At 32.7% G+C, this 26,039-nt stretch overlaps 1 protein-coding gene across 2 annotated transcripts; it reads left to right on the top strand.

Moving 5' to 3' along the window:
- The first annotated feature begins 1,129 nt into the window (after positions 1-1,129).
- Positions 1,130-24,134, top strand: LOC147071195 (uncharacterized). 2 transcript variants are annotated; one of them, XR_015070771.1, is made up of 5 exons: positions 1,130-1,206; positions 12,754-12,949; positions 14,231-14,362; positions 18,751-20,500; positions 21,787-24,134. XR_015070771.1 is itself a non-coding variant. In XM_085948080.1 (4 exons), exons 2-4 carry the CDS (start codon positions 12,755-12,757, stop codon positions 18,901-18,903), a joined length of 480 nt encoding a protein of 159 aa, XP_085804206.1. In that variant the 5' UTR covers positions 1,130-1,206; position 12,754; the 3' UTR covers positions 18,904-21,847. The 2 variants fall into 2 exon arrangements, 1 of the variants encoding a protein (XP_085804206.1); XM_085948080.1 differs by having other exon boundaries at positions 18,751-21,847.
- The last annotated feature ends 1,905 nt before the right edge of the window (positions 24,135-26,039 follow it).

Here is a 26,039-nt window from a genome sequence, read left to right as displayed (position 1 = left end):
TACTATATTGGCAGCACTGACCAGAATGTTGACCATCTCGAATAATATAAATAAATTGAATGTAATATTCATAACCGAGGTTGGTTGAAATAAAGGGTTTCAACTTATATTCAAGTTATGAAAACAGGTACCTAACGATTTTGAATTAAAAATCGAATTCCTAAAAAATATTGTAAATTGTGACAAAGTGAAAGTAAAAGTAAAACTGAAATAATTATGCTAGGTACAAGGTAGTGAATACTTTACAGAAAAATAAATAAAGCTCTTAAAAAAATTGGCGGAAAATTTACTTTTGGAAATTATACCATCACAACCGCTTGTCACAGCCTGTCACAGCCTTGGCATGACTGTGGTGATGTCGGTGCACTTAACTGCAATATTGCTATATTCAAGTTACAAATACATTTTGAGATATTATCACCGTTGTGTCAACTCACCTTTGTGCCAACCCATCCCGTTCTCCCTTACTATTTGCCTATTAAGTATGCAGATTGAAGACTATTATTCTTTCTTACCCTGAATCCTAATTAAGTTTTTATTGCGGGAACTTTTTATAATGAAAATACGTTCATCATAAATTAGTTGTAAGCTGAAGTATTGATAAAAAAAACTCAGTGGGGCGTTTTTATGTCCGAGTACGGCGTATTTTCAGGAAAATGTACCTAATTTCAGAGAGATATAACTTTGGCTCACAAAACGAGTACGCACTGACATTTGTGTGCTCCCTCTGTGGGAGGAGTCCAATCTCTTTGGTAAGTACCCATTTAAAAATCAGACAAAAAAGGAATATTACACCATAATAATTTGATTGAAAATCGATATACTTAGGTAGGTACTGGCTTAAGCTAATGAAATAAATGCCCAAATTTCGTAATCAATTGAATTATTTTTTCATTATTATTATATTATTATTTTTGTTACTTTATTAATTTGTGAAAATCCTGCATTTTTCTGCCAAATCGTTTCAAGTGTACCTAAATAAAAACAGGGGCAAGGAATTTTCTACACTGGTTTGCTTCGCTTCTGGATCCATAGATAATATACGTTTGAACTGGAATGATCTGGAATATCTGATATTATCTATGACTTCTGTTCCAAGTATATTAGTCTATGGTTCCATCCATAGCTCACGTCATAGCTGATAAGTGATAACATACGTGAATTCGGAAATTCAACTTCTTTTCATTTCTCAATCAATCAGAAAATGTAAGTAAATTTATACAATATTCTTTGCCATTAACACCTCATTACTCCATCTAGTTATAGACTAGTACATTCAGTTAATTATCATGGCTGAGTTTATCAATAATATTATGAACTTGACAGAAAATGATAGACGCCATAATATCATGGAATCAAATAATTTACTTCAATCTGGGTGTCTTTTTTATATCGTTAACTCTATCCCCAGACACTGGTGCATATTAATATAAGATAATATAAAGGTATGTTATTAATTTTAGCCAGTAATAGACCTTATCGGAAGGACAGTCGTGTTTCTAATTTAACTAAGGTCTTTTTAGACGTCAGTTCTGAAGTTTGACAATATGGCGATGTACTTACCTACCTGAATTTTATCCACTAAAAATGAATATTATTTTTGTATCTTTCTAAACATAATCGTTGGTATAGGATGTACCTATATTTTGAAAAATAATTCAATCGAAATTAAAAAATAGTTTGAAAAATACGACACCGCACGTTACGTTCGGAGATAGGTATCAGCTAAATTAATTAGGTAGGTACCTACCTTCTCAGGTACAAAGAAAGATACATCCATATTTCTTAATTTCAGAATCGGAAACAGTTTATTCCATGTAGACAATTATATTAAATACCTTTTTCTGTCGGGGGGATGCTTTTCGATCCAATAATTATTGTTAATTTGAAGTTTGATATTTTCATACATTTCGATGCATCATTATCACACACTAAGGTTAGGTTAGATTAGGTCGAGGTAGATTAAGTTAGGTTGGGTTTGGTCTAAAAAGAAAGTTGTAAAAGGTCATCTATCTATTACCTTTGGTTTTTTTTCCGTATTCTTACATCGTAGGAAGCTTCTCTTTTATTGACGATGTGGTGATCACTCTTTTTCCATAAGCATTAATAGTCCCAGTAAATCCCAATAAACATTGTCATTTACACGTCAGTTCAACTGGCAGCTCCAAAAACAATAACTAATCCTCCCACGTTTCAGTTTTAGTGGCCCACTTCAATTTTTGTGTTTTTACACATCAGTTTAACGGACAGCTCGACTGAACGGATAACTAACCCGATCGCTTAAAACCACCTTTATCTTAATTTGCTCGCTTGCATCCTTTGTCCATGTGAGATAGTGTCCGTAAATTTATACATATGCAGTTCGCCGTATCACATTTCACCGTGAAATGTTGTATCCGAAATATATGGTCGTAGGAACCGTCAACAATACGTATCGTACGGCCTTTATCAGTCACAGACCTTTTACACATTTTCTGGTGTCCCCCAGGGCTCAAACTTAGGGCCGTTGCTGTTCACGATTTTTATAAATGACATAGCATTGGTAATAAAAAATGCTATGTTTTTGTTGTTCGCTGATGACTTGAAACTCTTTTTGGAAGTTGTCACCTTGGACGATTGTCGTCAGCTCCAACTTGATATAGATAATGTATTAAATTGGGGCAGGCGTAACAAACTAGAATTCAATATTGATAAATGCAATCTTTTATCGTTTACCAGAGCCTCAAAAGTGTTGTTTTTCCAATACTCGATGCATGGCAGAGTTCTGTCACGAATATCATCTGTAAGGGATCTTGGCATTACGTTTGAGAGTAAACTGACATTTATTAGCCATATAGTTACCATTTGTAACAAAGCGCTTAAAATGTTGGGCTTCGTCATGCGTACTTCCCGGGTCTTTTCAGATGTTACAGTATTAAAACTTTTATTTAATTCTTTAGTTCGAAGCAGACTTGAGAGTGGGTCTATTGTTTGGGCACCGCACCAGTTGAAGTATGGCCTTATGGTGGAGAGGGTACAGAAGAAATTCTTGAGACTCCTTTACTTGAGGTTGTATGGATACTATCCGTGGCTTTATCCAACTGACTTTCTCTTAGGCATGCTTACATACTGCAGTCTGCAATTTAGAAGAAATCTTTATTTAGCTACGTATTTTTTTCGACTTATACAAGGTATAAATGAGAACTCTGCCATTCTGGGCAGTGTTGACCTGTGTGTCCCTGATAACTATCTTAGAAATAGAGACCATCAGTTGTTTATTCTCCCAAGGTGCAGAACCAACCTGCCACTGGTAATGCCAATTGGGAGAGTGATAACTATGTTCAACGAAATTGCTTCGGGTGTTGATATATTCCACCTACGTGAGAATGAGTTTAGGTGGATGTTGTTTTATAAATTCTTAAAATAGGGTCTGCTTAACTCATCCGGTGTACTTCCTTGTACCTATCTAATTCATCTACTGATATATCTCTTTTTTATGTAATACTGTTATATTTATATATCTTTGTTTCTAAATGTCATGTTGTGAACGTCTTAAACTTATAATTTATAATGTCCACAATATGTTAAAAAAATAAATGAATTGAATTGAATGAATTGAATAGACTAAGACTACAATGGGCCGATGGTGATAGTTAGTTTTTTTAACATTAATTAAACCGTAAACACTAGACGAAACGGGTGACGGCCAAAAACACAGTCCATGTGTGACTTCAGTGTTACTAATCTACTTTAAATACTCACTCACGTTCGGACTAAAACTCCATATGTTAGACTTCCGCACTTTTGCAATTAATCTTTTTGCTATAGCTTAAACCAAAAATGACTTAAGTAGGACATCCACTCATTCAGCTCTAAAGTATAATTATTGGACTACCGTCGTTTTAGAAGTAAGTATTTTTAACACCATGTGACATTGGACTCCCAAATTTCAGCATTAACAGAACGTGAATACACATTTAAATCTGCATACTTAACTCAAAAACGATAAAAATGTGACTTCCGCACTTTTAGCTCTAATGGTACGTTTACATCTGACACTTATACCGTTATACTTATTTTATATGTCTGACATAAAATTTCACTTATTGTTTACACCTGCATGGATCTGACATAAAATTCTCGTATACTTCTCGTTGAAATAAAGTCTCTACACTTTATTCAATGGCAACATTTGGAATAAATATATGCGGTGTTTACATATTATGGTATTGTAATTTATTCGGAGACTTATTTCGTATACTTCTCAAAAACGTTATGTCAGTTGTCAATATGGGAATGTTAAAAAAGAAAGCAGCGAGTGTTATTATTTTAAGTCTTTTGGCAACAAAAAGGAGGAAAAAATGGTCTAGATGGGTGCGGGAATGGATTCAGCGACGAGAAGAACTAGATGCCTTCCGTTTAATGTCAGAGTTTAAAATCGAAGATCCAACTCAATTTGTGAACTTTAGTTTGCAAGATTGGACCTTTCGCCAAAAAAGAAGACACACAATTCAGAAATGCCATAAGTGTAGAAGAACGATTAACAGTAACATTGCGATATCTAGCACTTGATCGTCATTGCATATTCAATATAATATTATCGTAATACGAGTGCAGGAGTGGGCCAAAATGAATTAGGTAATACCATTTGAAGGGCATTTTTTCTTCACAGAGTGCATCAGAATTAATCGTATGTGCCGAGAACAAGCGATATTTTATTTTCGAACAAAATCCATTGAACACGGCACATCCGATTTATTTCTCACTGTCTATGATTTTTGACAGATTGCTACAGTACATTTATTAACGTAAACGTTGGGCATACATTCATGTTGTATGATGATTGATTGTCCGTAGTTTTAGAAATATACCTATGCAATTCACTACCTGTCAAACTACGAATAATGTGTCAGGTACTTGACATAAAAGTAGACGGTGGTCCAACTTCGGTGATATATCGCTTCAAGTTCGGAATTGTCGAATACGCGGTGTTTACATTTGCGTATATAAGTAGATTGAATAAGTGACAGGTGAGTGTCGATCCACGCAAAATAAGTGGCTGGTACAAATATAATTACTGTTTACACTTAGTGAATATGGTGTCATCACAGAAAAGAAAAATAAATAGAACTCTGATCCAAGGTCCTGCAAACGCTGCAAATTGAAGCAGGATTTTAGAAGTGTGCGTTAATAGGGTGGGCGGACAAAAAATGACCTTCACAGCGCACACAGAGCCGCATCATTGATGTCTACTTTTTATTAGAAATATTTCATACGAAACAATATAATATTATAAATACATATTACTAATATTGGTGTTTTAACCTTTCCCTTACCATGGTAAAAAAATTACGTCCGTTCCCATGCCGTCCACTCAGTGTTCCGATAGAAATTTGGCATTTTAAGGCATTTTAAAAGCTAATTGATTGCTTCAAAAGGTAAAGTATGTTTTTAAATACTATTTAGTCATCGTTTAACATGTTATTCTTTGTATATCACATGCAATTATCTTATAATCGTGTATAATAATCGGACATCGATAAATGTACGTCATAACCAAACCACGGTGTGTCTCGATCTGTTTTAAATGGAACAACGAACACACGCTGGCATTTCACGGAGAGTGGGGATGGCTAATTCATCCGAAGCGGACGAGGGTGTTGTAAGATAGACTAGCACGTGTGCAGGCGTTCGTTATTACGTTCGCCACATAAAATAATAGATACCAAGCATATTATGAAATAATATTGGCTTCGATATATGTTAATGAACACATTAAGTTTTATTGCTTACATTTTGTCCAATATATAGTGGACAAAAACATATATCTAAATATATATCAAACTCAAAATTTTATGAAAACCTTTTTAGGGGCTTCTGAAACTAGGCGCTTCACTTGAAGAGTTAAAAAATACCAACAACATGACGTGTAATAATATTATGTATTTTATATTCAACGAAAAGAAATAAGTATGAATGAAAAAGTGTGCACAAAATTGTCGGATTGCCCAAAGCGTACCGAAACTACTTATTATGGTTTTATTTTGGCTGGGTTTATCTGATTTTTTAAAACTATCCAACACCATACTATGTAAATTATTGTAGTACTCGTTCAAGAAAAACAAATAGGTACGTATGACTCACAATGCACTATTTATGTCGGATCTTGACAGCCTACCTCCACACTTCACCACTAAGAAATAATAGTATAATATTATGTATATACCTACATCAGATTGAGTATGATCATATTTATTTATATAATAATATTATTTGGTAAGTACTTATGAAATTAGAATGATTCAGTAATCTTAAAATGAATTTCTTGTACCCAATGACATTAATATGGACGAAGCATCTAGAAAATAAAATGACACTCACTTTGTGTCGGGTCTGCCGGATGGCGAAATTCATATTTTAATATCGGTATCCTACGCTCAAATGAACATTCTGCTTGCAAGCGGTCTGGCGACACCGCTGGGTCTGCCCATACAAAATTTCTGACTGTCAGGTTTCGACTCCACCGTTATTATTGTGTTACAAAATGCCAATGTGCCTAGTTAAAAATTGTAAAAACATCTACTAAACACTCCAAGAAAGATGGGATATCACTTTGCATGTGTTAGTATTATTTATTATTTATAAAATGCCATTTTAAGATATTGATGAATGTTTATTCAATGCAATTGAATGACAGGAACCATTGGACAGTCAGTCGCCTGTGATTCGCTGAGCTCACTGGCGTCTAATCTCCGAGAAGTCGTAAGTAACCGAGAATCTGTTTCTAACGCAATGAGTCATGACACTAATACGCCATTACAATAAAGGTTATATTACTATAAATTCTCGAAGTTTGTATCGCATAATGGAAACGGATACGTCAATGGTCACGTGACATCTACCTATACATCTGTGAATGACTTTGATGCACAATTTCTCGTGCGCACCGGGTATGAAGTGAGTCGTCCATTTAATAAGTCATTGCTTGTACCTACCTAAAATCCACCGATCTTATGGACATATTATATTATATAGTTAATAATATATAATATTATAACACAATATCATGTAAACACAACAGGTTCACTATGATTATTTATTTACATATTAGGTATGTAAGTAGGTACCTACTTTATAATTTTATTATTGGTACTTATAAAATTAAGAGATACAAATGTAAAAAAAAAAAGTAAATATTCATTGTACCTACTAAAAGATATTATACCGATTTTTCCGACGGGAAAGTTTGAACATAGGTAACTGCAAACACTATAAAATATTTTTTGCAACTGTGTCTTCATAAACAAAAGAAACTCTACGTGTACTACCTAGTTGCACTTGAATTGCATTTGCTGACTCATTATTATTTTCGGATGAAAGCTATTATTAGTGGTTTACGACGACAATACAATTTATTACGGTTCAACCATGGACCAACAAAATAATGTCTCATTTATAATCTTTTATAATTAAAAAAAAAAACTAATATAGATAGGTATTAGTAATATCGTCAAAAAAAGGATATTTTAGAATATCGTATTAACTACACCGCACCGCAATTTACAAAGCTACAGTTAACGATAATAAATAAATACAAATATATTATTATTGATGCCAGTCATTAGAACATACCTACATTTTCTGTAGCTGTCTGATTTCAATGCAGGGTATTTATTTAAACGGGTTTAACATTTGGGTTTGAATACAACATTTGAATGGGTAGGTACAACAATATTATGAAATTTATCGCATTGTATTATTTTCCTAAAATTCTAAAACAGAATGAAATAATATTACCCTCGCCAATATTTAACATATTGCATTGCCTAATATGATAATACTCGTAGTATAAACATGTAGAACATGTGAATACGCCACGCCACATGCTGTGCTGTTTTTATTTAGCCCGCTCGAGATTTTTTTCAATTGCTTGTGTCCCACAAACTGATGTAATCCTTACACAACCTTGCAACAAGGGTCCGTATTCTAAATCCGGGGAGAGAGATTTTATTACTTTATTATTTTATTACTAGAATTATGGTCAATGGCAATGGACCCTTTTTGTCAATTGTTTATGAAAAAACGCCACATGTAGCGAAGTTAACACGGAAAAATGAACATTAATAACATTGCGTTAAAGGTTGCTCTGGCGTTTATCGTCAGATGTATTTGAAAAATTTAAACTTCAAGGTTCGATATATTATGGGAGGCTATCACTGAATGCATTTTTCACAGAATTATGTTGAACAAAGACATACATTTCTATCTCTGACTAACAAATGACATTTTAAAATAGTGTCTCATGTTTACATTACTATTATGCGCGTTTCTCTAACGTATATCTTTTTAGATAGCCCTGTCACTGTCTTATCAAAATATTGATTAGACTTTCGAAAAATGATTAATTTTACATATAAGACATTTAATTCAACTACTTACATATTTTTCTTTTTATGCCTAAATATTTTATCTACAAATAGCTAAAAGTAGACGTTTATATACATAATAATAAGTGGGGTATCTATGATTTTAGGTCATTTCTAAACTGCGAGACCATCGTGGCAACGGGAGTGTTAACGCGTTTTTTAAATTAACATACTTTTCACACACAGTTAGGAATATACTTTATAGAAATTGAAAAAAGGATATTAATTGTATTTTGTAGTAAGTATATTTCTATGTTTGTACATTGTACAGAATAATTATGAAAAATATTAAATATAATTATTAAAACCTCATCAAACTTATACGTGACATAATATATAAGATTAAGTAATAACAAGATCAGTACATAACTATTTACATACAAAGGTAATTCTAAATAGGCATAACATTAATTGCATTTATAATTATATATTAACAGAAAATATCATTATATAACATATAAATCAAATATCAAGTTTTTTGACTATTCTGTCGCATGTATAAAGGAAGATCTCTCTAAACATGGCATCATCACTTCCCTTCCGAATATATATGGGTAGGTACAAAAAGAAATTTTAAATAATTGCTTACTTGATGACAAAACGGTATCTAAATACACTACATTAACGGTGAGCAATAATTAATAACTGAAACATTTAATGACTTGATTTTATTTTTTTTATCTTATAATTAAAATGAATATTGATGATAAATAAATGCACATTTACCTATGCATATTGCATATGCAACAATAAATCATTATGATAAACGAAAACAGTTATCCCTAATTGATTATTATAAATATTGTCTAATATTCCCTGTCTGAAATGCGGCCCTGTTATTCAAACAAAATACACGCATTATATGCATTACAGTGGTGTGCGTCGCACTCGTCAATAACGTTTAACATTGTTTGTGCGTGTACGTCAAATGCCATGCAGAAAATAAATTTTAATGCATGTTACGATATTGACATAAATATTCAAAATAACAATAAAAATATGCTTACTTGTGAAATGTAGTTGCACTATTTGTTTTATTTTTCATATTTGTATCATTACCACAACTTTTTACTGAGCAGATTGCTATTTTCAATTTTAAATGAACATAAAACCGACAGTAGTTGTCAGGGCAACGCACAAGTTTAGAATAACGTTTTATTAACACGCGTTTAATGTTATCCTTACCCGAGATCGGTTGCCTGCGTAGCCTTACCAGTTGGGTATTTCAGTTCCCATTATTTCTGAGTTCCCTGGGTGTCATACATAAATATGACAATATAAGTGTCAAATGTAAACATACCATAAGGTACAGATATATCATTGTCATACAGTGAAACCCCGATTCTACGGTTTTCAAGGGACCCTAAAGAAAAAACGATAAATGCAGAGTATATAAAAAAAAAATTAAAAAAAGAACTCGTTTTTCTCCTGGATTTTTTTCGACGTCTTAAAATATTTTCAGTTTCTCAGCTACAACTAAAAGTGAGCAACTTCAAAAACTAACATTTTACAGTAGTCATTTTTGTGTTTAGCAAGGGACTTTAATGGTTACGTTATGTATAATTTTACATAACAAAATTAAATTTTTTTTATATGTGATAAATATGATTAAGACAATTGAATTTTCATTTTCAGAATTTAAGAAATTTATTTACTTTATGAGAAGAAAAAAAATAGTCACTTGGTCAATTCTACTTGTACCTACTACAAATGTAGTTAATTAGGTAGTCTTAGTAAACACCATCATAAGTAGGGCCCGGATTTATATGCTAGTGCATGTTTTGTTAGGGTGTATGCACAGCATGGCCCCCACAAGGGGGGGGGGGGCTGATAAAGCTCTAGCCCGGGGGCCCGGTGTAGCGACCAGCTAAAAATGATATGAACAGAAAACAAAAAGAAACTTCATAAAATATTTTGCTTTATTTTGTTATGTAACTAACAATTCGTCGCTTAAGAAACAACACCGCGGAAGTCAATTAATAAAAATTTTTAGGGAAACAAAAAACGTCTCAAAAAATTGCAAATTGATACCTTTTAACTTATTTTTTTTTTGTGTTTAGTTAAAACAATGTTTCTTTTAACAAAAAACGTCTCAAAAAATAAGTTAAAAGGTATCAATTTTCAATTTTTTGAGACGTTTTTTGTTTTCCCTGAAATTTTTTATTAATTGACTTCCGCGGTGTTGTTTCTTAAGCGACGAATTATTCCTTTCATCATCCGACTTATTTCGGCTCTTGTCATTGTGACAAAAAGCGATTATTTTTTGGGCGGTGTTTATGAGATGACATATTTGTCGGCATTGTAGGTGTTTGTTTTGATAATTAACCGCATTTCAGATAATGAATGCAAAATTACTAAACAAAGGGGACATTATATTAATAATCTTTCTTATATCCCGTCGGTCGGGAAGTCTGACATGTTTGGCAGTGTAGCCAACTGTAGTATAATTAAAATTCTATAATTATTATAAAATATAATTTTGGTGCGCGTAGGTACAATGTCCGATATAAACATGGTATAGGACGCCTAAAATACTATACTTTCGAATATGGGATAAGTTTTTTTTTCTTCTCAAAGATTTCATTTCTACAATAAAAAAACCAAAATTTTCGAATCATAATTTGGTGCGAAGTATTATAATTTCGTAATAGAGGAAAATTTGTCGAACCGAGAAAAAAAGTTGTCAGGTTTCAGATTCGCGTGTAAAAAAAAAATATAACACGGAATCCGTTTCTTACTTTTTTGTGACAGACAAAAAACCTATAAGTATATTTTCAACCGAAAATAATGAGTAGGTAGCTGCTATTTTATTTTTGCACTAAATACTATAATTTTTGGGACCATGTACTATAATTTGGTCATAAAATGATAGCAACACTGGTCTGGTGCAGTGTTGCCAACTGTATAATTTTTATAATATTTCTACTATGATATTGATCCGCTTACTAAACTGTATAAACCCACAAAAATTTGCTCTAATAATCTTCGGAATTATTAAAAGTTAAAAATATAATATGGTTGTGCAATACAATTTTTGATGACAGTTTGTTGATATTAAATATTTGGAATAGATGTAGGCAGGTACAGGTACAGGTACAGGTACCTACTCAACAATACGCTGAATACTCTTACTAATTTTACCTCGCGGAACAATTAGGAAACGCAGCTGTAAAGCATCACACTTTATAATTTTAGTTATAACTAAGTTAGGAAGGTACATAGTTTAGATGCACTAGCATTTTTAAATGCCATCTCCGAACTGTGGATTTATCAGAAAAAGTGAAGTCAACTCGGGCACTTTTATTTAAAGTTTGCCCAATCACCTCTGTGGACGTTGAGAGGTCGTTTTCTGCATATAAACAAAATACCAACAGATGCGGAAAAATTTAATGCCAGAGCATAATATTGAAAAAAATATTGTATTTTTTTTTCGGGCATAAAACAGAAAATTGTATTTAGGAATAGATAGTTAAGTGTGTCGTTTTTGTTTTTTAAGTTGTTTGGTTTACATTGCATTTATTATTCAATTATATGTACTTGTGAAAAAACTATTTTGAAAATTGTTTAACTTTTTATTCATTGTTACTGTTTTTTTGTTCTGCTATCGTATTATGTTGAAAAATTATTAAATAGTTATTCGAATTTTTGTCAGTAATATTCGGTAAAGTGGGTATTTACAAAATTTTCTCATCAAAAATGACAATTTTTAACTGCATATTTCTTCGGTTTTAGTGCATATTTTATTGATTTTAAGTGCATACGTGCATGCATATAATCATGTTTTTTGTTGCATATAAATCCGCTCCCTAATCATAAGAAATTAAACAAAATTTTGCTTTGTTTTTAATGGTACATATAATAATGCAACAAAGAAAAGAAGCATTCTGGTTCTAATCAAATACAAAGTAATTTAATATACAAATATATTTACAATCACCTCTTACTTGATTTTGACACATTTCCCCCATTGATCTACATCATGAGTCTTTTATAAACGAATTTTGTAACTTTGCAAGACAAAAATTGATACGTCAAATGTTCCCTGTAAAACACTTGGGTCAATTTTTCCAGGTAAAAAAAAAATGTATCTTAAAGCAGATAGTCATTTTGACAAACTCAGATTAGTATGTTTCCAGGCAACGTTAGTAAGATGTCAAAAAATGCAGTTGGACACTTAACTTGTATGACAACAATATGCAAAGTACTCATCACAGATATGCAGTGATGTTACCTCTTAACCAACTATGTTGATCATCATCTTATAAATCTTACTGTGTTATCAGCGGTTGTCTGTATGTTTCCGTTCAGCAGACGCCATGGCTAACTATTTTTATTGTATTATTGCCAGCATGAGTCTTGATGGGATTTCTGTGAAAAAGATGGCACCGACTGACCTGGTTCAGTGCCCCTACCAGCCAGCTCACACGGTGGAATCTTCCAGGATGCAGTTTCACCTTGTTAAATGCAGGAAGGCAGCACCGCCGATGTCTAAAACACGTTGTCCGTTCGATGCCACCCACCTCGTTGCAACGCCAGAGCTTGCCGTATGTAGAAATTAAAGCTTCATTACTTTTTTTATTAACACCAAAATTAAGTCATTTAACTACACTGAGACTAGAAAAAATTACCTGGTGGCAGTGCCACCTATCAACACTCTTGGATGCGGCTTATCCACTGGAAGCTCTGCAATGAAGTTCCTAGATCCGCAAAACTGACAGATAACATTCAGAAGACCACAGTTGTGTTTTATAATTGTTTCATTGAAGTTTATGGCTTCATTTAGCATGGTCTGATGTTAACGTTCACGGCCTAATTGCTGCCCTGCATAAATGTGCTCGTGTTCGCTCCGCTGTTTCGTACCCTCATACAATGTATGTTTAATACTAATTATGAAGAACACTTTATAATCCTGGTTGTCTTAACACAATCCAGCATAATTTTGATTCCCAAACAATTTCAATAACCGAATCGCTAATGAGTTAAAGTCCAATGGAAAATATAACTTATTTATACTCAGTATGTTGTTCAAAACAATTTATATTTACATATTCTTAACCCGGGGCTTGCTATCAGATCCTTTGCATCGGTAACAATCATTTTATGGCAATTCATAAATGCCACTGTTATTTTAATAAGGTTTATTTTAGAAAGTATTTTTTATTAACGTCGCTACCCAGCGCCCTGACCACCTCCATCATTGCTTTCCACTGTTTTCTCTCCCTTCCACGGGAACTCCAGTTAGATACACTGAAAATCTGGAGGTCGTTTTCTACTCTGTGCAGTGGACAGAAACTTGGTCTCCCTTGGCGCATTGTCATCCCTATGACTACCAATATTAATCGCTGTTGCATTGTTCACTGCTTCTACTGTCCATTGTCCTACCCAGTGGCATCTTTGAATCCTCATAAATTTCACGATTTCCATCGCAGACGCTATACAGTTAGTGATTAAGCCTGCACCGCCGTACTCCGTTTTCACAGAATGCTTTTTTTTATTTTATAGATATGACTTTAGAGGTTTTTGTGGATTATTTTTAAATACACATTGTTTTTCAATTTGTGTTTGGAGTCCGAGTGTGGACCAAGTTGAGCAAGTGGCTAACGTCCATTTCTCGTAAAAACAAAAAATCTGTTAATACAAACCTCCACTCTGTGGAGTTCATATGATCCTATTAGGATCAGGCATGATAAAAAAGGTAATCGTTATTTTATTTAGTTAATTAATTTTATAAAAATCTAATTATTGACCGAAATCATTGACAAAAAATCCCGTCTCAATCTTGGTTGTTACTTTTATTAGAATTACATTGCTGTTTTTACCATTAGTTCCACATGGGCACGTGCCAGAGCCGGGCAACTTTTGACAACTATAAATACAGGCTCGGGGAAAACGACGCCCCCCTTGTTAGTCTCGCTCCAGAGCCAGAACTTCCGCCAATGGAAGAAAATTGGGAGGATGTAAGTATTAACCTACTGATACCATGTTATATATCGTCACCGTTCAGGCAAAAGTCACCAACCCTAAAAACATAGTTTTGAGATATCGCAATTTGAAAGTTTGAAAATGCAGGAAAAATCAGATTTTAATGTTTTTAAGGTTTTATCTACATTAAATTATTTTCTCATGTCTTCTTAATAATTTCTTTAAGGTACTTTTACTTTTTGATGCTAATTAAAACATCTGGAAGGTTTTAAAGGAGGCAAGGTAGCTCAAATTATGGTGTGGTGACTTTTGCTTATTAATAATCTGAACAATGTTAGCCAAAAGAAGCATCAGTAAAACTCACCATCCATAGTATAGTGACTTTTGCTTGTATATTTATAACGAAGGATTTTTTTTTATATAGTCAATAATGTCTATTCACCTATAATGACTTTTGCTTGTTAAGATTTTATCGAAAGTCATTTAGTGAAAAACAAATAATTCGGATTTAAGCAAAATTTTACTAACTAATGTACCGAGGTGAGTTTTGCATCTTAAAGAACATAATTTTACGCTTCGGGTGACATACTCAACTCAAAACTGCCATTTTCAGGGTTGGTGACTTTTGCCTGAACGGTGACGATATAATAAACAGCCTTCAGTAACCTTGAGTAACCAAACACTTTGTTGCACGACAAAATGAGAAAATAATATTTTTTTCTGATTGATTTTTGTCAGTGTGGTTAAGACCAATTTTCCCTCTAATTTTTCTAGTGTGTATGCAAATCATAAACTCGTCTGAGTAATTAGTAGTAAATTTTATATAAAATATCCGAGCCTTCATGGATTCCGCCAAACGAAAAAGGTCAAGTATTACTGCCTTAGAAGGAACATTCGTTTACTGGATGTCCATTGCCCACCAGATATACTGTTTCATCTATATTTCTATAATAATATGAGTCATAAATAAGCTAAAAATCCAAATATTAGTTAATATAAGTATTAGTTTATTAAATTTAATGTACGAGGGTGGGTCAATAAGTCCTTAGAAAAGCCGACAGGTGGCGCGACTAGTACTGTAAGCGGTTTGTTTTCATGCAGCGGCACTACCAATTCAGTATGCTGCGAAGTTTCAATCAGATTGGTCGGGTTGTTGTGTGTTTCTCGTACATTTAAAAAAAAAAATTGTTTGTAGAAAATGGAAAAATGGAAAATGGAGAAAATTGAGTTTAGAGCTGTTATTAAACATTTTAATATAAAAGGGTTAACAGCAAAGGAAATAAAAAATGAGTTGGATTTAGTTCACGGCATATCTGCTCCTTCACTTGCAACTATTTATAACTGGTTAAATGAATTTAAACGTGGTCGTACATCAACAAAGGATGAACCACGCTCAGGACGTCCTGTAGAGGTGACTACACCAGAAATGATCAATAAAATCCACGATATGGTGTTAAGTGACCGAAGATTAAAGTTGAGTGAGATAATTGAGGTTACAGGGATCTCAAAAGGTAGCGTCATTTCTATTTTACATGACAAATTGGGCATGAAAAATATTTCTGCAAGATGGGTGCCGCGTTTGCTCACAGTCGACAATAAACGCAATAGGGTGGTGGCCTCTAAAGCCCTGTTGTCGCTCATGCAACGCAATCCGGATGAATTTTTTCGTCGCTTTGTGACTGTAGATGAAACATGGATACACCACTATACTCCCGAGACGAAAGAACAGTCAAAGCAGTGGATTGCGAAGGCAAACCATGTCCAAAGAAGGCGAAAACCGTGAAATCAGCTGGTAAGGTTATGGCTACTGTATTTTGGGATGCACGTGAAATTATTTTCGTTGACTATTTGGAAAAAGGAAAAACAATAACAGGGGATTATTATTGGACCAGCTAAAAAACAAAATTGAAGAAAAACAGCCTCATTTAAACAGGAAAAAAATCCTCTTTCATCAGGACAATGCCTGTGTTCACACATGTTTACGATCAATGGCTAAAATTGAAGAATTGAAGTTCGAATTGGTCGACCACCCACCGTATTCGCCAGATTTAGCCCCCAGTGACTTTTTCCTTTTCCCAAACTTAAAAAAATGGCTAAGTGGACAACGTTTTTTTTCAAATGAAGAAGTCATCAATCGGACAATTGCTTATTTTGAGGACCTTCCGAAAACTTATTTTTCTGACGGTTTAAAAAAAATTGAGAAACGTCTAACCAAGTGTATTGAGCTCCAAGGAGATTATGTTGAGAAATAAAAAAAAAATACAAAAACAAAAACTGTTTTAATGCTTTTTTCTAAGGAATTATTGACCCACCCTCGTAAGTAAAGGGTTATCAAACTAGTACTATAGATTTTTAAAACCTCATAGTAGCAATTTTTGTCTGATTCCCACCAAAATTGACATTTGTGTTCGATATTGTTTGGCAAGTCGTCATGGAAAGATACACAGATATACAGTGTACACAAATTGTAAAAATTTATTACTACATTTATGAATCTATTTGAGCTATGTTTCGCGCATTACGTGAAGTTTATGGTCAAAATAATCGACCTGCAGAACTTACTATTTGTAATTTAATTTGAAAATTCGTGTCAAATGGTAATGTTTATGATTAAGAAACCAACCTGTCAAAAACGTAAATGTACTGCTGAAAATATCAATGTTGTGAATCAAAGTTTGGATGAAAATACAGAACAAGCAATTAAACGTTGTTCTCTTATGGCACTACATGGAATATTCTTCATAAAGATTTGCATTTGAAGACATAAAATTCAGTTAAAACAAGAACTTAAACCAAATAACCATTTGGTGCGTCTAAATTTTGCTGATTGGGCTTTAGAGCAATTTGAAACAAACCCATTATTTCATGAAAAAATCATCTTCAGCGATGGAGCTCATTTTTGGTTAAATGGCTTCGTCAATAAGCACAATTCGTCGTTAATTTTCTACAAACACGTATCTCAAAAAACATAACTTTTCAGGAGAGGCAAATAACAACTTTATTCTCTCAGTTTTTAATTTAGAAATAAATTTTCTTTTATGAAATATCCATTCAGTTTAGTTACACATATTTTTATGAAAAAAATGTTATGTTTCTTCAATTTATCGCAATATACTTTCGACCGATCAGTCATATTGTCGAAGATATGAGAATGCGTTGCAACTTTACTGTGAATATTATTACTGCAGCAAATACGTATCTTGACTTACGAGAAAGAAATAATCATCTGTTGAAGTTCAGTATTCTGTATACTTACAAACATGTAACTCAAGATACGAGTTTATAGTATATATGAAAGTCTTATTGTGATACGAGTTTTTGTTATTGCTAAAATCTATTATACATTATTGTTGGGGTCACTCGGGTGTGTGGTGTTCGATGTGTAGGTAGAGGATGATGATAATGACGAAGTCTACGATCTAGCGGGGTGAGATTTATTAGCAGCGTATCGGTACAATAGTATATTATACATGATAGTTACTAGCTAAGTACTCTGATTCGAGTGACATTGAGATAAATTGTTCTTCGTTATTTATACAATAAAAGATAGTACATTAACATTAAATTCTGTTACATAATCATATTAAACTAAATATAGAATCAGCGTTTTAAATTGAGTAGCGAAAAGAAATATTATTTGTTATTCAGTTGTACAAAAATATAATACATGAAAAGTGATTATTCAGCTCATACACCGTAATGGTATAAAGTATTGTGATATGTAATACTACACCGTCTCTGATTTCGCCAACCGATTTGCTCAGTTGTTTACTAGAAAATGGATTCGCTTGGGAATGTATAATCGCAGAGCTATTTGATATCTTAAACAACAGATATTTGATTCGCTATTATTCTGCCGCTACATTATAAAGTATGCTTTAAGATACGTGTTTGTGGAATATGTCAGTATTTAAATTCTGAATTCATTACATCAAACAACTCAAAACTGACAAAAATTGAGATACATGTTCAGATATTTGATAACCCGTTAGATTATTTTTCTTCTCTGTTCATGTTAGCTCCTTACATTGATCAAATTAATGCCATCCGACGCCTGTAGGTGGATCATAATGCAATTTGTCAAGCTGAATGCAAAACTATTCCAATGCACATTTCAAATATTTTACAGAAGTGTTCTTGGAAACATCCCGTTTAAGTTATTTATTATTTATATAGACACATTTATGCATCATTATTTTCATCAATAGTCCTACTAAAATATTATGCATAGATTTATCTGCACAAATAACAAATAACTGAAGTATGTTGTTTCAAAGAACACCCTTCTAAGATTTTTCAAATGTGAGTTTAAATAGTTCTACATTCAGCTGAATTGAGAAACATCGATTTATTGTCCCAAGACGGTTCCAATGAATTGTTTTATTCTGGCAGCCGTCTACAATAATCCGTGTATCTCTTTCAGTGTGACAGTCAATCGTATGACGCGTCAGAACATCTTGAGAGCGCTGGAATCTTGTCGACGCTCCGTGGCGCGCAGCCGGCAGAGCGACGAGCCCATCGAATGCAGCAAAGGAGGAGGTTTGCTGCCGGCGCTAAAGAGCAGTCGCAGCAGTAGATCCTGAAAGACTACTCACCTAAGTACATGTACTAATTTAATTAATACATGTACTTATTCATCATCATTTCACCGACAATACCGTGTAGAGTTGGACACGTTTGCGAAGAATTGTGGACATTTGGAGAACTAAAATGGTCGCAATTCTCACGTAACAACTCGAGAGCCGCCACATGATTTTCTTTAAACGCATGGCACTCCACCGAATTGTTTTATTTTATTATTTCACATGATTTTTCAGATTATGTAAATCTGAAATGATTTTGTATTTATAAGTTTCGAATAATTCAATACATTCTCGATAATTAAAAAAATATCCTTTGATGATGTCATATGTATTTCAAATTCTTTAGGTACATAAAATATGAATTTGTACTCTGGCCCATAATTATTTAAATATGTATCAAATTTTGTTTTTGAAATATTCAAAACGAATGGCAGTTTTAAATAATTTGTTACCAAAAATATGTTTGCATAAAATGTATTGTCATCGATATGAGAAGTGCCATAACCGGGATGAGACCTGAATTCATACTACATTTCTACCCACATGTCCCTATCTAATGTTGCCGCTTTCCAATTAAGTGCCCCAAGCGTACAGCAGTCGGTAACTCCACTAGCCATCGAATTATTGGATTGCTCGTCAATACTCTATTTGACGGTTGATCTACCAGCATAATCTCCCCATTTCGGTTGATTGAACTGTGCTACAGTCGTCATACTGAAGATGTTGAAAATAACCTTCCATACAGATGAAGCCTTAGGACCAGAACACAATATTACCATCACATCGTGACACATGACGTGACGGTAATGTGTTCTGGCCATAAGGTACCTTTTATATAGACTCCAAATTCTTTACTACGTAAAGATCGTAGGGGTCAGTATTGTATTTTTTATTCCGATTGCCGCCGTCCCTGATTGACCCACAGATAGGCAGAGAATTTTTCGAAACGAAAATATAAATTTGGCAATCTTCAGTCACTCCTTATTCAATAAATTTTATGTAATGATTTTTATTATCAGTTATATATAATAGGATAAGTCATTCCCTACCATCTTCAGTTGAACACAATATATCCTGGCTGAGAATTTATTGAATATCGTGCATTTTTCAAATTTACTGACATTGTATTATTGTTATTTTACTTATATTTGTAAAGTGATTTAGATGTTGTCAAGTGATGTTCTATGTCTAAGGGTTTTGATTAAAAATCAAATGTGATGATTTAAAGGTTTTAAGCGTTGAATTAAGTTGTATTAGGATATTACACACCAAAGTTGTGAACAGGTTGTTTCTATTTTTCAATTGTTAAACTACTTACAAAACTGCTGATGTTGACATTCTATCTTTTATCAGAGCAAGCTTATTCTATGAGGCATTTCTACGGTTAAAAGTATTAAATGTCAATAGTAATATTTGACAGATAATTATATATTATATGGTATGTTTCATGTGTCAAATTCTGCCGTAGTAGTAAAGCCGTCTGCTAGAATAACCTTGTTGGTTAGAGACCCTCTTACACTATAAAGAACTCACAAATACATATTGTATTTAAAAATCTAAAATTTAAAAGACTAAAACTACAGATTCAAGGTTAACCCTTTCGCTGCGAGCCATTTTCGCGGGAATTTATTTTCAGTCAAGTGATCTGTTAAAACGGTCACTACAGCTAAAACAGATCGATTCCAAAATTAAAAAATAGATTACTAGATGAACTATATATCAGTTATTCCAAATGCACCAAGAAATAAACTATATTCGTTACATTCTCACTAAAATAAATCGAAGAAAGTGAAGACGCTAAAAAATATCCAAGCTTTGACCGCGCGTTCAAAATGGCGGCTGTCCAGTCTTCACATACACAGTTTCAACACATACTACCGAACAACTCGCCGCGTTTGTATTCGTTATACACAGGGCTGTGTTGAGTACATGCTGCCGTAGTTGATTACGGTCTATGACAGATATATTACTAAATCACTTGTGGAATAATCAGTGGGTTATCGCTTATCGCATTTAGTAAGTCGTAAACTCAAATTTTATTACCATTTCAAATTCTGAACCTATATTTATTTTCGTCGCCATAAAATAATGTCATCCACTTATTCATTAGGATGTTTTGGAGAATAAAACACTAAAAATAATTACCGCACTGCTAAAATACTATTATGATATAATTTATGAGGCGCCGTCGGCTTTTTCATTGTACAAAGGGCCTGTCGAATAATCGCCAGGCATAATATGAGCATGTGAACAGAGCTAACACAGTTTCGTGGCACATAAAAATAAAAATTATTACCCATTATAATAATGTAAATATCAAATATGGAACAATGAACAAAGCCAAACAAGTTTACTGGAGAGCTGTGCATCGATAAAATATTTTCCAGCATTATTTTTTCGATAATATTATGTGGTAGTGACATTTTGGCGGGTGAAATAATTATTTCACATATATTTATAATGACAAAAAATACTAAAAACAAATCTTCAAAATGTTTCTATCGAGATCACAGATCACTAAGAAAAAATACATAACACTAACGTAATCATAATAATTAATTAAAAGGTAAATAAAAATATTATCGATGCACACTTTTCGATGCATGACCAATGTTTTGTTTTGATAACCCTGGTGACACATCTAGTACACCCGTCTTCGCAATGGCGCGCGATTCAAACGACTGAATAACGAGTGTTCTTTTCAAAAATATATTTCCTTGTGTTTTACTTGACATTTTTATGATCTGTTGCCTGATATGTCTACCTAAAGGTTTGAACTAATTTTTAAAGCATATTATCCACAAGTGTCTCTTCTAGTTTGGTCAAAAATACGAGATAAAGTCTATGGCATGTTTACATGCCATACGCAGGGATAGGGTTAAGAATGAATCTGACATTTGGCACTCTTCTTGATTAGATAGATTAACCGAGGTGCTGAAGATTAAACTAATACTAAAAACAATAAGTACAGCGGTAACCGACTTGAGTAAATCGACTTCACTGTTAAATATTCAATTGTAAATTCTATGCAACTGCAAACATTTTATAAATTAGGTTTCGCTAATTTCTGATGATCCTTTGTGAATCTATTCGATGAAAAATATATTTCTTTATGTTTATTAATATTTTTAGTGTTTGAAGTAGAACAAGTCGAGACAAAACATTGAAATTAAATATGATTTCTACAAAATTAATAACATTGTTGAGAAAAAATCATTATATCTTTTCATTCAAACCAATTACATACATGTATGTATCTTGTTTCACGAATGGTACATGAGAACTGATCCTTATTCGGTTTTTTAATTATATGACACTTGTGTTTGTTAAATGTATCTTGTTTCACGAATGGTACATGAGACCTGATCCTTATTCGGTTTTTTAATTATATGACACTTGTGTTTGTTAAATTCTCAGCACCTCAAATATTTGTAGATTCTATGGTATTTTAGCTTTACCTCAAGCTTTAAGTAAATGAAAAGGAAAGTCTGAAAGCGTTGAATAAAATATAATTATATTCTATATTATGTGGTTTGCAAGGTGTGCGATTCACGTTATGTTAATATTAAAACTTACATTTAAAATTATATAGGGTTGTACAAATCTTTTATTCTTTCACAATAGCGTGTATTTCTCATAACTTTTGTATCGAAGATAATTTGAATTAGTTAGGTATGCAATAGCCAATAGACTGCGGCTTCTATATCGAGACGTACAAGTCACCGTGGTCGTTTCTGGAACTAAAACCATTGCAATACCGCCAGTATGCAAAAAACGCGTGACATAATACTCACATCGCATACAGCGCCGTGACATAGATGTCAATATATAGAAGGCGCACAGTAGTAATGCTGTTTCAAAACATTGCTTGCGTAATGATTTCACATAAGATATTTTATCGAATATTCATAATTTTTTTTACATGATGGAATGACATGGTATTATAAAATAAATAACATACATTTCAATATGCCACTTATATTTCATTTATTGTTCCTGTTTCCACTGTTACTATATTAGAAATAAGATCGGTTTCGTCCTAATGCACATTTTTAATTTTTATAACAGTTTCACTACACAATATTTAGGTATAACATTTCTGTTGACACATACAACTTCACATAAATTCTCAGCATTGATAATTAAGACGCAGAAAACTCAACCATGATTAAGTTAAATAATTATTTTATGTAGAGTCTTTGTCAATGGTAGTTATTGTTCGCTTCGGTGTATCAGTAAAAATTTCGAATAAGATAAACATATTATGTGTTAGCTGTTACAATATGTGTGTTTTTTGTATACAGTTGTTTGTCTGGCTATATGACACTTGTACTGAGAGTGTCAATACAGTATCTCCGTGCTTAGTCTTTATTTTGCAAGGTTTAATATTTTTATTACATAACATAATATATTAGAATTGTCTACATACAACTTACTAGCTTTTCTTGAGACCTATAAATGCAGCATTTTAATAGTTTAGCTTATTTAGATATTACACTGTGGTTATTATAAATGTACCGCTTATAATAAGGTTCAATAGTTTGGACATGTAACAAGAAAAGTGGGAAAGGCTCCGAGGTGTACAATGTGATACAACCAGTATAATCTAAACACTTGTCAAAGATATCGGCCATAGATAATAAATACACTGCCCTCACATTTTTAATTCACGCTAGAAGAAATCTAAATTGTTCCCCCTTTTCAATGCCTATATTTATAATATTGATCTTATTTTCACAGTCTTTGGTACTTGTAATACAAAATCACCATCTCCGAAACTTCAAGTGTGTCATTAGAATGATTCAGTCAGTGATATTGGTTTTGTTATACAAAATCACCATCTCGGAAACTTCAAGTGTGTCATTAGAATGATTCAGTCAGTGATATTGGTTTTGTTGATATCAAGACGCAGGGTTCTGCTTTTCACTATGTATTGATATGGTATGGTCTTTTTTTCCAATTGGAAAGATTACTACACCCCGAACATGTATCATAATATCAGTTTAACATTAAAATTTATTGTAATCGATGGTCTTAATGTTTAAAAATTGTTGGATTCCTATGATATATTAATGTATGATTGTACATCGATGTTTAATATTAATGTTACAATAAAATTAAGGTATAGCATTTCAAATCCATCTATTGACTATTTATTTGTTTTCTATATCACTACAATATTATGTTATCATTAGTTACCATATTATGCGTGTTTATAAGCGCCAAATAAAAAAAATTAAGATTTACATTGGTTTTCACATTTTAAATAACATGCTTTGTGCTAGATTAAATAACCAATTATATCGACTTTGGAAAGGAAAAAAGGCATAATCCACACAAACCAAATTTTACAGGTAGCACAAAAACGTTTTTGTTATGGTTTTCGGTCGAAGTTAAAATACAAAATAGACATAAACCTCGAAGTACGTGTTAATTAATAATTTGGTTTTTATATCCTTAATCTAATATTAATACATTCACTGCTGACCAGTTAATTACTAATTAATTACCACATTTAATCATCACGCTAATAGTATCTAATGGCAACGCGCCAGTTGCGTTGTCAGCGCTAAATGAGTTAATTATTGAGTTAATTAAAAAAAAAAAATGATTCAGTCGTTTTTTCCCACGTCACTTCCTTCTTTCTTTTTCTTTTTTAATTGCTAACTAAATTTAGATAATAAATCTCCATTTGCAGCTTACATCCTTTGGACATTTTGTATTTAGTCATGTATGTTATTATTTTGAAAAAACTTGAGAGTTACGCCCTTTTTCCTTTCTAAAGTCGATATTTAATATAATTTAAATAAAGACCACACTTTTAAATAAGGAATATAACACATAACTACAGGATCCCTTTCCTATTGGTATATTTAATTTTGAGGTTTCTCTCACCTATAAAATGGGTTAGTGTTTGCTAGGAAGTAGGGGACACTAAAACTGTATGATGCCGTAAAAAATGTCATATTGCTCATATTTCGTTCTACTATTTTTTTAATTAAATACATACAGTAATAATTTTGTTGCTTCATTCTATCACCTGGCAATTTGATTTGGTGACTATAATATAGGTAGGATTAAGAGCCTAATGCCATTGAGAAAATACATTGTTAATGATTATTTCATTTTAAGAAAGTTGTATTACAAACTACAAAATATTACTATTACGTTATATTCAAAGATTTATATTTTGGGAAATTCATTTAAATTGTTTAATTATTATATCAGATGAGAATCCAATGTATCTGAATCTTCCTGACATTGAAAAGGATAAATTTAATTTCATCAGTCCATCATGGCAAACTCAAAAATCGCATTTAGGTAAAAAAAAAAATGAATTTTGTTGAATATGTTAGTATTTTCGAATATCTACGTCTGCGTAATGTTCTTCCACCCGTAACACATCTAATCATTTTTAAAATCAATCCTTTTTCTACTGCTCATTTTTTACTACTTCACAAGTCTGACGAAGGAAGATACATTGGTTACTATCTGGCAATGGTAAAGAAACATGTCAAGGAAGTGAAAATGTGATTCAATATAGGTTTATTTTGTAAGACGTCCATTGTTTTATTTTATATAAACTATTAAAATTTTTAGTATGTAAGTCTTAACTAGGATTATTCGTTATATTATAGTCCTATTGTTGTCGTCATAAAATCTGTTGTTTAGAAATTGTCGTGTATACTCCAATATATTTTGGTCCAATTGATTATAATTATTCAATTATAATACTAAATATTCTGAGAAATGCATTGTAACTAACATGTGTAATAAATAATAAAAAATAACTTGTGTTTTATTCGAGAAAGTTGTAGAGACCCAACCAATTCCACAGTTGAAAATCTTTTATCTACCCATCGTATAGCCAAGAACAATAGTTTCACTTTCTCGGGATCTGCTTCGGACAGGGTATATGAACCCATTGAGACACAGCAAGGATTTCTAACCTGAATTTATTGTCTATGGTAAAATTGTATGTCACTCACTACCACTCTTGACGTGTGCGGTTTGTAAAGTGGTGATTACATTATGATCACTCACGTGCTGGCATGGCAAATTTAGTCTACGGTTTTAGAATATTTTGAATGATCACTATCTCTATAAATTCAATGATGGAGAGTACCAA

The sequence above is a fragment of the Rhyacophila brunnea genome, unplaced genomic scaffold (genome assembly GCF_057557595.1).
Source record: "Rhyacophila brunnea isolate RB1 unplaced genomic scaffold, BYU_Rbru_1.0 scaffold_20, whole genome shotgun sequence".
In the NCBI taxonomy this organism is placed as follows: Eukaryota; Metazoa; Arthropoda; class Insecta; order Trichoptera; family Rhyacophilidae; genus Rhyacophila; species Rhyacophila brunnea.
This window is presented reverse-complemented; position numbering and strand designations above follow the sequence as displayed.